Consider the following 17,439-nt stretch of genomic DNA (forward strand, 5'->3'; position numbering starts at 1 on the left):
ACCTCTGAATCCGCAGAGGACTGCCCTGCTCTAGAAGGACCAAGAACTCCTGAGGACAGCGGCTCTGTTCATCCAAGACTGCAACTTTGTTACAAAGGAGCAACTTTAAAACAACCTGCGTTTCCCGCCGGAAGCGTGAGACTTGCTACTCTGCCCCCGACGCCCCCGGCTCGACTTGTGGAGAACAAACACTTCAGGGAGGACTCCCCGGCGACTGCGAGACCGTGAGTAGCCAGAGTTGCCCCCCCTGAGCCCCCACAGCGACGCCTGCAGAGGGAATCCCGAGGCTCCCCCTGACCGCGACTGCCTGCTCTTCAGATCCCGACGCCTGGAAAAGACTCTGCACCCGCAGCCCCCAGGACCTGAAGGATCTGAACTCCAGTGCAGGAGTGACCCCCAGGAGGCCCTCTCCCTTGCCCAGGTGGTGGCTACCCCGAGGAGCCTCCCCCTTGCCTGCCTGCATCGCTGAAGAGACCCCTTCGTCTCCCATTGAAACCTATTGAAAACCCGACGCGTGTTTACACACTGCACCCGGCCGCCCCATGCTGTTGAGGGTGTACTCTCTGTGCTAACTTGAACCCCCCCCGGTGCCCTACCAAACCCCCCTGGTCTGCTGGCAGACTGGAACCGGGGCACCCCCTTCTCCATTGAAGCCTATGCGTTTTAGGCACCACTTTGACCTCTGCACCTGACCGGCCTTGAGCGGCTGGTGTGGTAACTTTGGGGTTGCTCTGAACCCCCAACGGTGGGCTACCTTGGACCCAAACTTGAACCCCATAGGTGGTTTACTTACCTGCAAAAACTAACAAACTCTTACTCCCCCCAGGAACTGTTGAAAATTGCACTGTCTAGTTTTAAAATAGCTATATTTGATTTATGTGAAAACTGTATATGCTATTTTGCTAATTCAAAGTTCCTAAAGTACCTACCTGCAATACCTTTCATTTGAAGTATTACATGTAAATCTTGAACCTGTGGTTCTTAAAATAAACTAAGAAAATATATTTTTCTATACAAAAACCTATTGGCCTGGAATTGTCTCTGAGTGTGTGTTCCTCATTTATTGCCTGTGTGTGTACAACAAATGCTTAACACTACCCTCTGATAAGCCTACTGATCGACCACACTACCACAAAATAGAGCATTAGTATTATCTCTTTTTGCCACTATCTTACCTCTAAGGGGAACCCTTGGACTCTGTGCATACTATTCCTTACTTTGAAATAGTGCATACAGAGCCAACTTCCTACACACGCCACTCAACACTTCTGCACTCCACGCAAATCCACTATCTGCCACTTTAATCTGCTCTGCACCATTGCACTCCACACTGCTTTACTCTATACCATTACAGTCTATGCCACTCTGCTCTATGCCACTGCACTCTACCCTGCACCACTCCTGTCTATGCCACTGCACTCTACTCTGAAACAATCTACTCTGCACCACTGCACTCTATGACACTCTACTCCACTCTGCACCACACTACTCCACTCTGTGCTATGCCACTCTACTCTGCACCACTCTACTCTGCCACTGCACTCTGCTTTGCACCACTGTCCTCAATGCTACTGCTCTCTACCCTGCACAACTCCTGTTTATTTCACTTTATTCTACTCTGAAACAGTCTACTCTATGCCATTCTACTCCACTCTGTGCCACACTACTCCACTCTGCACCATGCCACTCTACACCACTGCACTCTGCACCACTGTATTCTATGCCACTCTACTCTATGGCAATTCACTCTACACCACTGCGCTCTACTCTGCAACACTGCAATCTATGCCACTCTACTCTGCACTACTGCACTCTACACCAAAGCAGTCTGTGCCACTTTACTCTGCATCACTGCATTATATGCCACAGAACTCTGCATCTTTCCACTCTGTGCCACTGCACTCTTTATCACTGCACTCTGTGCCACTGCACTCTGCGTCACTCCACTCTGCCACTGCACTATGCACCACTGCACTCTGTATCACTGCACTGTGCATCACTCTATGCCACTGCACTTTATGGCACTCTACTCTGCACCACTCCACTCTGCACCACTGTGCTCAATGCCACTGCACTCTACTATGCACCACTGTAATCTACACCACTGAATTCTACAAGGGTGCATTGTATGCAGCTGAACTCTACGTTGCTGCGCTTTATGCCACTACATTCTGCAACATTCTATGCCAATACACTGAACACCAGTCTACTCTACACCACTCTACATCACTGCAGTCTGCTCTACTCTGCACCACTCTGCTCCACTCTCCACTATTGTACTCTACGACGCTCTGCTCTGCAACACTACACTCCGTCACTCTACTCTGCACTACTGCATTCTATGTCAATGCACTCTTCAGCCCTCTACGACACTATGCTCTACACCGCTCCACTCTGCACCACTCTATACCAATGCACTCTATACCACTCTAATCTACAATACTGCACTCTACACCACTGTACTCTTTGCTACTCCACTATGAACCACTCTACTATGAACCACTGCACTATGAACCACTCCACTCTGCACCACTGCACTATACTATGGAACACTTTAATCTATGCCTCTGCATTCTACGACACTGCATTGTACGCTGCAAAATTCTATGTTGCTGCACTCTACACCAGTTCATTCTACTCTATGCCCCTCCACTGTATGCCACTCTACTCGACTCCACTCTATGCCACTCTAATACACGACACTCTATACCACTCCACTCTACCACCCTCTACTCCACTGTTCTCCATTCCACTCTACAACACTCTACACAACTCTCCTCTACACCACTAACTTTTAGCCATGCTGAAAAGCATCCACGCTGGTGAACAGCAGGGCTAACACTCATTGCCAATAGCTCTTGCATAGGTGAGACCTATCGGCTTTGTCAATGCTTGCATTGACGAGCATCATAGTAAAGAGATTATTCAGGGCTTGCTCAGGGCCATATTACACAAGAATTTTTGTTTCTTGACATAGAAAAAACAGTTGAGCAAACTTAAGTTTGCTCTATATTTGTTGTGTTTACGTAAGACAAATGAAACAATTACATCTTTCCCCACTTCTTGAATGTGAAAGTTGAAAATACACTTAAAACCAGTTTTCTCGTGCACAAATAACTCATTTATAAACAAAGATTAATCGTTAATCATATTATTCTGCCTTCCACACAAGAAAATTAATTTCTAACCAATAAATAGTTCACCTATATGTGTAGTGGCTTCAAAATTACTTTTTTTTCTTAATTTGTCCTAGAGTAAAAAAAAAACTTATGTCACATGAAGCATTCTGTGTTACACAAGCAGCCAACACAATTCTAAACTAAAGATAGTTTGCTTCCAGGTTTAGCTAGAGCGGGTCTTGGATACTCCTCACATCCAGTGCAGTTTACATTGAGAATTTAGGCAGGACCAGCATTGCCACTTTGCGTGGCCCCGAGTTGCTTCATGGATCTGGAGTAAAGCAACGCTGCCCAAGTCGCTGCGTTGCCTTACTCTGCCCTGGAGAGGCGTCCCATGGGCGTTGTTGGGTGTTCCCACCCAACTCCCATGGATTTTGACCAGATCTGGTAAACCTGGGAATGCGCAAAAATGCTGCACCTTCCAAGGGGAGGCGGATTTCTCCTTTTTACTTCCGTTTTCCATGCCTGCTCCATTCTACAGCACACAAAGATAAAGGAAGATGCCTCAGGGGATTGCTTTTTTGTGAAACAATCCTGCATGAAACGGAGTCTCCCTTGAACCGGGGTGCAAGGGTGTGTTGGCGCTAGGCAGCCACAAGGGGCCAGCATAGAGTCAAAGTCAAGGCCGGAAGTAAGGCACATTCCTGCCCTTGCCCTGTCAAGCTGTGCAGTAAGGCGACTGCTGGCAATATCATAAATATGCCCCTTACTTAGACAGCAGGCTTAATTCAACGTTTCATCCTTCCGGGACCGACAAACTGAGCTAAAAGCTGACAAAAATCTAATTATTCTTACTAGCACTCAAAGATGCCCCACAATTGGAGACATCTTTTGCCCTGTTTTGACGATACTATACGGCTATAATTGGATAACAATGTAGGTAAAGAGTGGCTAATTAAAATGAAAATGTAAGTACACTAAAGACATTAATATCCGACACCGAAGTGTCAGCAGGTCTGAGGATAGGCTGTGCGCCACCTCCCGACCACAGGCCGTGCTGTGGGTTCGCTTTCTGCGGAGCTGTCAACTGAGCGCGTGAGGCGTTCATAGAGCGCTTTGTGTTATCCAGCCTGGGTTTAAACGCTTTTCTAAAGTAATGTACTGACACCCGAGACCGGGTGAGGGACAGCCTGGACCCCACTGATGGGTGTAAATTGTCACCGTGTGTGTATTTACGAGAAGCAAAGGGCACCTGTTGCAAATAAAACTATTTGATTCCTCGATAACACTTGACATAACTTAAGGTGACGCACTTCGATTCTATCACATTTGTTGGCGCTTGAGAGGCGGAGTATGCGCTGCCTTGTGGTATAGTATAGATGTGGTCAGGCGCGCAAACATGTAAGTCAGTGACTGAGCGATTTCCTTGAGCACCCTCAGTCGGCTGCTGGGACCGGTAAACTGGTGAAAACCTGAACTTGCTGCCAGATCTGTGAGTGCAGCTGAGCCATTGTCCTGTGTGTACATATTTGCACAAGTACCACATTGTCGGTGAGTCAGGCCCCTCCCGGAGCACCAGAAAGTGACACCTCCGAGGCGTGCCAGCTGCACCTGGCCTAGCGCTTATAAACTCCAGTCTCGCATTCCCAGGGCCGGTTCAGAGCTCTCCCCCCTCACAGCCACCAGCCCTCCTCACTCACTGCACACCATGGCCGGAGCAGCAGCGGCAGTGGCCAAGCAGAGGGCCGTGGCCGAAGGCCTGGGCACCAACGAGAACGCCATCAAATACCTGAACCAGGACTTCGAGGCGCTGCGGAACCAGTGCTTGCAGTCCGGGGTCCTGTTTAAGGATGAAGAGTTCCCTGCATGCCCTTCGGCGGTGGGCTACCAGGACCTGGGACCGCGCTCGCCCAAGACACAGGGCATTGCATGGAAGCGGCCACCGGTAAGACGCGTGTGGCCATGCTAATCTTATGTTATTGTATGGTATCTGTGTTTATAGACTGCTTTCCAGATCTATTTTAAGACCTAACGCGCTTCTTGGGTAGCCCATTTGTATTATCTATATAGAGATTTATGACCCTGGTGAGGCACTTCATTTGTATCGGGCTTCTGGGCGCACTTCGGAGCGCAAAATTGAAAAGATGATGTTTGTGGTTTGGCCTATTTGGGGCGCAGGTGATGCGCGGTGCGCACAGAAGCTTAAGGTGCGGTGGAAAGTGTGAGAATAGTCCCCGTCGCACACTCCGGTACTTACTAACCTTAGGGTGGACTGTCTCAGATGGAGAACCTGCTGTTGACGTGCATCATTTCAGTACGCCAGGGTGTATGCAATCCAAGACCTGGGTACTCAGGGGCCAAATAGTTTGGTCTGTGATGTGCCACAGGGCCGCATTGATGTCAGCGGGGTGGCGGTCGGCGAAGGAGTTGGTAACTGGCAGTAAGGTAAGAGTAGGGGAAGCGAAGCACCAGTGCTTAATTGTAAATAAAAACGTGCCGCTGCCCAAAGCCCTCCTCTTAAAACACTCGGCTGCTGCATTTAAATGTGCGAGCACGGAATACTGAGGCAGCGTAATCCTGAAGCCATTTTAGGTCTCTTCAATCCATTTAAAGCCACTCCCTGCCCCCTTCAGCTCACTCTGGCAGCTTTCTTCCTTTGTGACGCTTTTTCGTTTTTCTCTTCCTCCGTCGTTCCCATATGTGTCTTTTGCTCGCAGCAAATGCTTGAGGCAGAAGAATAAGCCCCGGCCCTCAAAAATAAGTGACGGTGCTCAGCACTGGAAACAACAAGCAAAAATTAAGCACTGCGAAGCACTTACATCTAGTGGCTGCATTGAACAATATGAAATCAGAACACCTGGCTTCCCCACTCAACCAAACTAGGCGGTTTTATTTCACTTTCCCTCCTTTTTCTTCATTATGACATATGAGGACCCCAAATAGTGATTTCAGGATGTGCACTGTAGAAAACCTTCTCTTGTGTTTGATTTAATAAACTATAATGTCGATCCTGTATAAAAGGAACCAAGTCACTCAACGAGTGCAGGTAACTGACTTACTTTTTAGCTCACTCTTTGCATTTTTGTCAGGGTAAGGGGAAGACTTCATGTTTCTAAATTCATGGTTGGAACACTTTTAAATTAATACTTCTCAATGCCATGATATAATCAATGGTTCTAAGGTGAAAAGATATTGCATGATAATTAAATACACTTTTTGAATTTTGAAGAGATATTTTTACACTTGCTGCAAGACGTTTAAAAAAGAATCTGTTTCTAAAGTTAAGGGGTGCAGGACTCCCTAGTTACTTGCTTTCTTTCACACCAATTAATATTTAAATAAATGCTCACTAGTTTGATTAACATATTTTTATTGTTATGGCTGAGCGGAGTGAACAGCAGCCTAGGGCTCCTGTTGACCAAGGGGCCACATGTAGAGGTCAGGAGGGCTGTATGTGGCCCCCAGGCCATACTTTGAGTAGCAATACACTAAGGAGCATCACAGCAAGGGGTGTGCGTAATTCACGGAATTTGTTTTTGTGTAATAAGACAACATTTCTGGAAAATTACATGTAATTACTTGAAATTCAAATCTGTCATTTAACTCTGTATGTCGGTGTGAGATATGTCCTCGTCTATTTTTAATTCAAAGACGTATTTCGTGGTAAAGAAATAACACAAAATTCACAAGTACTTCAAGCAACAGATACTTGTGTTCTGGCCTTGTGAGTTACTCTAGAGCGCTCACAGTAAAACTTTTAATGTAAATGGTGCATAATTACATAACATGCAATAATGGCTTCATTTGGGGAATTTGGGTAACAAGCGTAACATGAAATTCCTAAAATTCCAAGAATTACACCACGGTCATTTAATTTTTGTTGGTGCCTAATCAAGACCCAACCCACTGGATTTTGTTTTCAGTATTTCCATAGCGCCTTCAACCAGTGGGGTGACACTTTTGCACTCTCTTAATCTGGGCCCCCCAAATACAGTTTGGATGGTTCTTTGGTTGTCTATGGTTAGCAGAGATTTGTTGTAAGTAATGGATCACGTTGGTCAAAGACAAAGTAAAATAAGTTCTACTGTGCAAAAGCCCAGTGGGAATGTGAAGCCGTTTTCCAAATAAAGTAACAGGGGTGACCTCAGGACTGCAAGGCTAGCGGCTTCCTAAGCTCTTGCTTGCACAGTTAATAAAGGTACACCAGCACCTCGGGGCATGGGCAGCTCCTCCGCTATGACTAAGGAGCTTTGCCCCCATGCCAGCAGCAGCTGCAAACCTTTAAAAATAAAACAATAGTAAACAATGTTTATTATTGTTTTATTTTTAAAGTGGCGGGACCATGAGGGATGACAGGCAGAGTTGGGGTACTCAACACACATGCGCACAGGGCTCTCTCCAACCTGGCACTCTGTTGCAGGGTTGGAGACAGCAGGCAGAGACTCCCAGTTTGCCTCGGAGCGCCCAGTCAGGGTGCTCCAGCCAATTATAACACTGCTCTGAGCAGGTCAGGACTGGCCGCAGGGCAGGCTTGGAGCCTGTGCCTCCAGTGCAGTGGAGACCGGCGGTGCGGCGGTCAAGGTACGTTTAAAAAAAAAAATATATATATATTTTTACTTTTGTTTTGTTCCCCTCCACCCTTCCACTTTGCCCCATCGCCAGCCGCATCTTCCTGGGGGTGAAAGAATGCTGCTAGTGGGGTGTGCTATTATTTCTATAACAGCAGATGGCATTAGGTATATACACAATATAGCTGAAGCTTCCAATACCAATACCTATACTTTGCTGGTTGTGCTTATAATGCATATACTTGCCTGCTCCCGTTTCATTTACTTTACCACGGGTTCTTCCACTGATTGTACTTTACTAGTGATGCTCCAAATTTATATTCGTTACTGCTGTGTTTACAATTCATATACTTTACTACTGTTTTTCCCAACAAACCTCTGAGAACTTTATCTTTTTCTGAGGGTCTGCAGAAATAGCTGTTTACAATGGATGGCAAATCCCCATGTACTTTTAGATTTTTAGATTTCCCACTGCAGCGGATGCCCAGCCTCCACAGCGCTGCCCAAGAAGCCAGTCCCACAGGTGTGTCACAGCAGGCTGCTCCATAGGTGTGTCCCAGCAGTAGCTCCACAGGTGTGTCTCAGCAGCAATTCCACAAGTGTCCCAGCAGGTAGATTCACATATGTATCCCAGCAGGCAGCTCTGCAGGTGTGTCCCATCAGGCAGCACCACTGGTGTGTCCTACTAGGCAGCTCCATAGATGTGTCCCTGCAGCAGCTCCACAGGTGTGTCTGAGCAACAGCTCCATATGTGTCTGAGCAGCAACTCTACAGGTGGGTCCCAGCAGCAGCTCAATAGATGTGTCCCAGCAGCAGCTTCACAGGTATATCACAACTGACAGGTCCATAGGTGTGTCCCAGCAGCAGCTCCCCAGGTGTGTCCCAGTTGGCAGCTCCACAGACGTGTCCCAGCAGGCAGCTCCATAGGTGTGTCCCAGCAGCAGCTCCCCAGGTGTGTCCCAGCAGGCAGCTCCACAGACGTGTCCCAGCAGGCAACTCCATAGGTGTGTCCCAGCAGCAGCTCCACAAGTGTGTCACAGCAGCAGCTCCACAAGTGTGTCCCAGCAGGCAGCCCCATATATTTGTCCCAGCAGCACCTCCACAGGTCTGTTCCAGCAGCAACTCACCAGGTGTGTCACAGCAGGCAGCTCCATAGATGTGTCACAGCAGCAGCTCGGCAAGTGTGTTTGAGCAGCAGCTCTACAATTGTGTCTCAGCAGCAGCTCCAAAGGTGGGTCCCAGCAGCAGCTCAATAGATGTGTCCCAGCAGCAGCTCCACAGGTGTGTCCCAACCAACAGGCCCTTAGGTGTGTCCGAGCAGCAGATCCCCAAGTGTGTTCCCGCATCCAGCTCCACAGGTGTGTCCCAGCAGGAATAACCATGTATGTGTACCAGCAACATCTCCACAGGTGTGTCCCAGCAGGCAGCTCCACAGGTGTGTCCCAGCAGGAATAACCATATATATGAACCAACAACATCTCCACAGGTGTGTCCCAGCAGGAATAACCAGATATATGTACCAACAACATCTCCACAGGTGTGTCCCAGCAGGAATAACCATATATATGTACCAGCAACATCTCCACAGGTGTGTCCCAGCAGGAATAACCATATATATGTACCAGCAACATCTCCACAGATGTGTCCCAGCAGGCAGCTCAACAGGTGTGTCCCAGCAGTAGCTCTACAGATGTGTCCCAGTAGTCAGCTCCAAAGGCTCTCAATCTCCGGTGCCAAGCTGTCTCTGGAATACCTTCCCCCTTAGTCCTTGGCAAGGCAGTGGAGGTGAAGGAAGAAGAGGGCACGCATTTGTTTTACCAACCATGGTAAAAGGCATCAAATGATACGGAAACTATCACTGGAGACACAGAAGCTACAGTTGGAAGTGATGAAGTGTGCATCTTCCATTGTATATTTAATTGAAATTCATGAGAAAGATTGATTGATAATTTATTATTTTCTAAAGTGCACTGCTACCCAAGATTGGGTGTCCTGGGGTGAAGTGAAAAGTAAGAAATGCAACTGAATCAGTGCAGTCAGAGAGAAAACAAGTAAAAGCTTTGAAACTAGCTAAGAGGGAATGGTCCTAGGTGAGAGTAGTAGCTTATTCCACAGCCCACACACCAGAAATTGAAAGGAGCATCCTGCCAACATTGTCTTATTAACTTATGGGATCTTTACCAGTTTAGCTCAAGATGATCTCAAACAGGCACAGGAACACAGCTGCAGAACACAAGAGCAATATACTCAGGGCCTTCATTGATCAAGGCATTAAATTAAAAACAAAGCGCTTTCACATACACCTCTTGTTGACAGGCAACCAATGAACAAGCCTGAGATGTTGGAAGATAGAACATTCGAGAAGAAACCTGTTTAGATAGATGTTTCTGGAAAGAAGGTTTGAGACAAATATGACTATAAGATTATTCTGTGTACTAAAGGTGTTGGCGGTGGGCCCAGCTACAGCAGCCACCAATACCCATTCGCAACGAAAACCAGGACTTTAGTTTTGGCAAAATGTAGGGCTAGGACATTCAGCACCATCCATTCTGCAATCTTATTAATAAATTCTCTAAATGTGAACTTTAATGTGTTTGAAGTCTGATGATTAATTGAGTATTGAGAAAGATAACTCACCCATGGAGCAGTCACAATTTTGATTTGCGGTCGGACACAGATTATGGCCTTAGGTCAGGCCCTGTACCCAGAGCCATTGCCTACTGCACACAGCCAAAGGATATACATGGTAAACTCTGCTCTGTGACCAGAGGGAGTGGGTGCAGGGTGCAGCTGAGAGCCAGGTCATGCATCCACTTCCTGCTTCACGTAGCTGAAAACTATGCACAGTGGGTGTCAGGAGCTGGACGCGATGACTGGACCTTCTTTTTTTGCCTTGACATCCAGAAGTAAGGGGTGACTCCTTCCTCTAGGCACAGTGCTGGCAAGGCATAAAATAAAATACATTTGACAGTACGTTTATCCACAGCAAAGGTACTAAAATTCTGTCAAGATTTTCAGTTTGCAAGAGTTCTCACAATACTGAAGACATCCACTGAACTCAGTGGATCCCCCATAAGTACTGAGATTTAGGCCAGAGTCCAAGTGTGACTTTAAACGTAAGTATGTCTGGCATGGTTATGGTTACTGAGGCTGTCCAATCAATCAAATCAATCAGTGTTCTTGTATAGCATGCCTAATCACCCATTAGGGTCTCAAAGTGCTAGGGGAGGGCAGTTGCAGTTCAGTCGAAGAGCCAGATCTTGAGGTCCTTCTTGAAGTGAGTCAGTGAGGGTGATTAACTGAGATGTAGCAGAAGTGCGTTCCAGGTCTGTGCAGTGAGGTGAGGGAAGGATCTTCCTCCGGCAGAGTTCTTGCAGATCCCTGGGGTGGGGGCCAGGGCCAGTTCGGCAGGGCAGAGGTGTCTGGTGGGCGTGTAGAAGGACAGGCAGTGGTTGAGGTATGCCGGTCCAATGTTGTGGAGGGCCTTGTAGTTGTGCGTGAGGAGCTTGAAAGTGATTCTTTTGTTGATCTGGAACCACTGAAGGTCTCTCAGGTGAGTGGTGATGTGGCTGTGGCAGGGGATGTCCGGGATGAGTCTGGCTGAGGCATTCCAGATTCTCTGGAGTTTCTTTTGAAGTTTTTGGGTGGTGTCGGCATAGAGTGCGTTGCTGTAGTCTAACTTGCTGCTGACGAGAGCCTGGGTGACTGTTCTCCTGGACTTAATGGGGATCCAGATAATTCTAGCATCAAAGAGACGGGACAATTATCTAATAAGTAGGAAGAAGAGGAAAAATCATGTTTTCCGTGAAGGGCTGCATTAAGGCAGATGCATCGTCCCCTGGGACCAGGGATAGGAAGAGATGGATTGGCAACAACTTAGGTGCACAATGCCTTGCAGTCTTGGAAAGCACCCCTAGAGTTTGTCGAATTCTGATCAATCCGTTGCTCCCCCCAGAAGCTTGCCAGCTGGAATGGAAGATCTTTGTGCACCTGAGTGACTCGTGTTTGAGTTCACTGGGCCTTGGGCTGGATTTCCTTGAGGGCCTGCTCCTCTCCTGCCGATGGGCAGTACAGCTTTACCTTCCTCATAGCCGGTCATAATAGGTGGACTTCTCCATCATCTAAGTCTAGCTTTGGGCTTGAAGGGAAATATTCATTCTTTAATTCATTCTGCTACATGCGAGGCACGATCCCCAGCGAGCATCCTGTCTGTGATGGCGCACAGAGTCTTCTTGAAGTACAGATACATTGCAAAGTATTAGCCTAATCGAGCCAGTGTTTATCTTACTATAGGGGCACTGACAGGAAGTCAGAGATAACCAAATTACAGCCTTATTTTCAGAACTGGTATCTTACTCCTTTCAGAAAAGGTACATCCTGTTGCTTTCTCCAGTTCTATCCACCGAAAACACAATGGATTAACCCTGACACTGTTTTTGCAGGTTTTGACCAGACAGCATCAGCCTCATCCCTCCGATTTCTAGGGGAGGGCCCAACACATCACAGGAAAGGAGATGGGGGGCGGTCCAGGTGCAGCAGGGAAAGCTGGCATAGAACAAAAGTGATTTCTGCCATAATTCTCCAGAGAGCTAGTATCAGGACCATGTTATCCAGGAACAAAGGACATGCAGGTTACCTCCTCCATGAAGAATGAAGACATCCGGTGGCTAAAGCATTCATCCTGTGCAGTTACACACACCTTTGTCCTCTCTGGACATCACTTACAATACACGCAGTCTTCGGGGCTTACACACAGCAAATATATAACACAGCACATGCCCCAGGGTAGGCAGCTACTCTATGGATGAAATTATAGATGGAGCAATTGGTTGCTCCATTCCCTTCCAGGGGTACAGTTAAATAACACTCAATGTAACTCAAGATTCAAGTGAAATCAAGGAATAGCACTAGTGAACTCACAGACTGACTAGTCGTCTGGGTGAAAAAAAAACACAAGACAGTTTAGAAAAGACAAATCCTAACAATGGAAGAGGGAAGGATGGGCTCCATCCTCTTGTCGGAGAGGGGCCTTCACAGGAGACCACTATTTGTAACCAAGCTCACAATCCAAATGTGGACAAGTAAATGGTGGTCTACTTTTTACCCACTGTTAGTCTTTGCAAGGACCAAATCGGCATTAGAAGACTGGAAGAGGGGGTGACGGAGGAGAGAGAGAGAGAGTGAGAGAGAGAGAGAATTCACGCAAAATGTATGGTGATCTTAAGGATTTTAGGGACCCTGGAGCAAATGTATTTTGGGGGGCCCTATTTGGAACAGCTACGAATTTCTATTTTCAGCTCTTTCATGCCCTCTTGGCATAGCCTGTAACAGTGCACACTTGTCCAAATTCTAAATGTGTTCACATCTAATTTCCGGGGATAGTGTTGTGTTTTCAATATTGTAACACAACAGCTGCTCACTAATATTTCTTCAAATAATCTCTGTGACACCCTCCCATTTCTCATATATGAGATCCTGTTTTGACCCTAAAGAAACTTTTTATGGATCTTGCATGAAACGTAAACACAACATTTCTCTGCAAAATATCTGTAATAGACCCTCACACATCACCGCCGTTAAAATAAAGCTAAGGAAAATGGTATTTAAAACAACCTCTTTAAGATCTTTTTAAGAATTATTCAAGGTCATCAAGGCAAGGCTCTTTGTAAACCAGGGTTGGCTCTATTAGGGGCACCCCTGGAAGGCTGGGGTCCTGGACCAGAGCCCACTTTGCCCATCCCTTAAAGCATCTGAACCAACATGTGTAATTAGAAAAATACCTCAATATAGCTCTGAAAGACATGTCATACCCAATTTATGAAGGACCTTTACTTCCATTGTACAATCTCCATTTTGTTTCAGTGCACACTCTTAGCTACAAGAAGCATTGTCAAAGCCAATAGGTCTCCCTATGCAAGAGCTATTGGGTTTGGCAATGTGATTTAGCCATGTTGTACAACAATGTGGCTGCTGTTCACCATGGCTAAAAGTTAGTGGTGTAGAGTGGGGTAGATTGGATTGGGGTAGAAAGCTGTAGAGAGTATGGGTGTGGATTGGGGTTGAGTGGAGTGGGGGTAATGTGGAGCAGAATGGAGTTGGATGGATTGGGTAGATTGGAGAGGGGTGACGTGGTAGATTGGAGTGGAGTGGGGTAGATTGATGTGGTAGATGGGAGTGAGGTAGATTGAACTGGCTTTGACTGGGTTGGAATGGGGTAGATTGGGTGGAGTGGGGTAGATTGGAGAGGATTAGATTGGAGTAGGGTAGATTGGGGTAGAGTAGAGAGGGATACAGTGGGATAGATTGGGGTGAATGTAGGGTATTAAGCGGGAGACTGGAGTGGAATGGATGTGTGGTACATTGGAGGGGAGTGGGATAGATTGGAGTGGAGTGGTGTAGATTGGAGTGAGGTAGATTGGGTGGATGATAGTAGGGAATACTGGAATTGAGTGGATATAGACTGGGGAAGTTTGGAATGACGTAGATTGGGGGCGCTGGGTAGACTGGAGTGGTATATGGTAGATTGGGATAGGGTGGGGTAGATTTGAGTGGGGTGGGGAGATTGAGGTTGAGTGGTGTAGATTGGAGTGGAGTAGATAGGGTTAGATTGTGTTGGGTGGGCTAGATTAGAGTCAGGGGAGGGGGTAGATTGAATTGGGGTGGATTGGGGTGAGGTAAGGTAGATTGGGTAGATTGGAGTGGAGTGGAGTAGATTGGAGAAGAGTGGAGTGTGGGGATTTGGGTACATTGGAGTGGGGCAGATTGGAGTGGAGAGGAGTAGGTTGGAGTGGAGTGGGTAGATTAGGGTGGACTGGGGTAGAGTGGGCTGGGGTAGAATGGAGTGGGGTAGATTGGAGTGAGGTAGATTGGAGTAGAGTGGGGTAAGTAGTTTGGAGGGGAATATAGAGGAGTGGCGTGTTGTGTTGTGGAGTGAGTGGCGCAAATTAGAGTGGCGTGGAGTCAAGTGGCATGTCTTAGAGTGTCTTAGAGTGGAGGGGCATAGAGTGGATTGGCATGTTATAGAGTAGAGTGGCGTAGAATGGAGTGGCGTGCCATAGAGTGGAAGAGAATAGAGTGGAGTGGCACAGTGTGGAGTATGAATGGTGTGGTAGAGCACTGCGGTTACAGACAACCCATTTTCATTTGAAATGACCATTATATTTGCACCAAAATATGGGTTTACCGCGGCCTAAAACAAATTAAGACAGCAAACCACAAAGCCAATGGTAGCAATGGGCTGAATGCATTACCAGGGAAGCTTTCAGAATGTCCCCAAGATGTCCTTAGCAAACCAGACAGCTGCACTGCCTCTAAGAAACATTTCCTAATAGTGTTTACTAAGGCATTACCGCCTGCTCTGCAGGGACAGGAGAGTTGTTAATGGCTCTTTACCACTCTAATGTCTTCCATGAAGTTGCCAACATGTTTATGTTGTCATCAAAAGTAGAAACAAAACATCTACGTACCTAAGTTACTCCCATCGAAGATTCTGACACACTATCGTGCGATTTGCCCTATATATTTTAGGACTGGGCACTTATCCGGTCCTGCAACAGTGTGTTTGGAAGAAATTAGGTGTATAAAATATTTTTGGGACATGTTTATGTTTGGTCTATATTTTCTAGTTTTTATCTAAGTTTTTTTATCTATGTTTTTACATGGAAAATGTTGCATGAGCATATTTATGTATGGTCTGTGTTTTTTTAGTTTGTTTCAGTGTCTTTTTTTCATCTATGTGTTTACACTCGAACCCTCATTTTTGTGTTCACTTTTGAATGGCTCTGTCATCCGAGACCTGAACCTGTAAACTCTCAGTGACCTGAGATCAATCTTTGATGTTTATTCTCAAAGCCTGCACCTGATGGGTAGGTCAACTGCCTAATGAAGATCTATGTGAGATGGGAGATTGTGCCAACACCTGCAGTCTGTGGCACTCAACTGCCACCGTTGCTCCGCTATACGAGTGCCCCTGTGCCTGGACTATTTGTGAAACCTGTGATACAGCCCTGCTGAATAAAAGCTAACACCTGAAAGATCTATGTCACTGTAGGGAGAGGCCGGCTGTGTGATGCACAATACTGCATGTTGTTCTTCCTGTAGGACAGCCTGCTGACCCCCATGCATCTCCGTATGTCCTGATACCTGAGAATTCTGCATCAGCACATACCTTCTATAGCTGGAACATTTTCAGACCAGGGCGGGGAGCCTCTGTCTCCCTCCCCCTTAAAATGTAATTCAACAACAAATGTTTTTGATGTTATACCCAACCTGTCACCGCCACGCCCTTGTGTCTACTTCCTTAAATATTCTGGATTTTTCTGTTGAAAGCATTAAAGCTTGCATTTATTCAAGGGATTTAAGGGAATTAATGGTTATTTTCAAGATTAGGATAGTGGTCGCTGGGCACCTCTCCATACTGAGAGTTGGGTGGAGGCCTGTCAAACAGGTTTCACGGGCACCAGCTGATATGCTTTTATGCTAAAGCTTCCCTACAAACAACAGTGGGAGCTGTTTGTACTTTAAACTACACCTAGAGTAAAGGTAGGGTGAGTGGTAAAAGCAGTAAATGTGATTTCTCAACCCTTTGTTCTCCATTAGACAAACAGTACCTCGCCCAGCTGCAGACAGCTTTTCTTCTCTATCCAACTGTGCCTTATGGCTTTGTTTAGCATCATACAAACTACATGGCTGTGTAATGTTGGGTGTGTAATGTAGTCTCTTGTTTTCTATCTATTGATTCTAGTTGGCAAGTGGAATATAAATAAATCATTCCAATCATATAACTATAAAAACCCTGTAAAAGTACAATATGTTGGAAATTCATATTAAAAACAGTTTTGAACAGATTGCAGTGGTAAAGAAATGTGGCTTGCCGTCGCGTGTTTAACCCTTTACGGGAGTCTTAAAGCGTGAAGTTTCTTCTGCCCAGTACAATCTACCCAAACCAGAACTGTTCAAGTGAAACCTAGGCAGGTGCCAGCCGCCCGTGCCGCAGGTGTTCAATATATGGTCAGAAACAGCGCTGTGCCTGGCCTTCTCCAGTGCCAGGCTCGCACCTGGAAATATTGCCATATTCAAGCAAACAAACAGAACCTAACCCTTTTTGCGGGGGTGGGGGGTGGGTAGAGGTTCTCCTGCAAGCACATTTTAAAAGCCAAAAGGCTTGGTTTGCGTTTTTAGTCCTGACTAAAACATTTAAAATGCTTGCAGCAGTGAAAAAAAAAAACAAAAAAACGATTGCTTTGTGTATTTAATTTATCTATGGGGCAAAGAATATACTGTGTGATGAGTGTGTACTTTTGGCACGTAAAATAGCTCATCTCGCATTGCAATGTAATCACTCTATAGGAGGCGGCCTGACATATCAAACAGCCAATAGCATGAGACTAGCGAAAAATAATCATTTGGGCGGAGCTAAAGCCCACTGTATATTTTAAAGAAATGGTAACAATGAGTGCAACTAAACCGCACTCTTAAGCTAGACCTAAAAGTGGGCCCGAACTCTGTATGTTTACAAACCGTCCTACATTGTGGCAGCCCACCGGGGCGTCTCCCACCTCCACTATAGCCCAGTGCGGTCCTGACTCCCTCAAGATCTCCACGAGCCTCTGTTTTATTTGCAAGGCGCACAGAGCCCACGCAGGGCGGATCCCACCCTTTGTCAGGCCTGGGAATGGGTGGGGATGGCAGGAGATACCTTATCTGCCCGGGTAGGAGGCAGCGGCCAGCACTCAGGGCGTGGATTACAAACC

The 17,439-nt window shown here is 46.6% G+C and overlaps 1 protein-coding gene across 1 annotated transcript in view; it reads left to right on the top strand.

The window, feature by feature from the left end:
- The first annotated feature begins 4,593 nt into the window (after positions 1 to 4,593).
- Positions 4,594 to 17,439, top strand: part of LOC138295493 (calpain-8-like) — a 187,902-nt gene continuing 175,056 nt past the window's right edge. The window contains exon 1 of the mRNA XM_069233833.1: positions 4,594 to 5,064. Coding sequence (XP_069089934.1) covers positions 4,828 to 5,064 — 237 coding nt within the window. The 5' untranslated portion in view covers positions 4,594 to 4,827. The remainder of the gene's footprint in view (positions 5,065 to 17,439) is intronic.

This window comes from Pleurodeles waltl, chromosome 5 (genome assembly GCF_031143425.1).
Source record: "Pleurodeles waltl isolate 20211129_DDA chromosome 5, aPleWal1.hap1.20221129, whole genome shotgun sequence".
NCBI classification, from domain to species: domain Eukaryota; kingdom Metazoa; phylum Chordata; class Amphibia; order Caudata; family Salamandridae; genus Pleurodeles; species Pleurodeles waltl.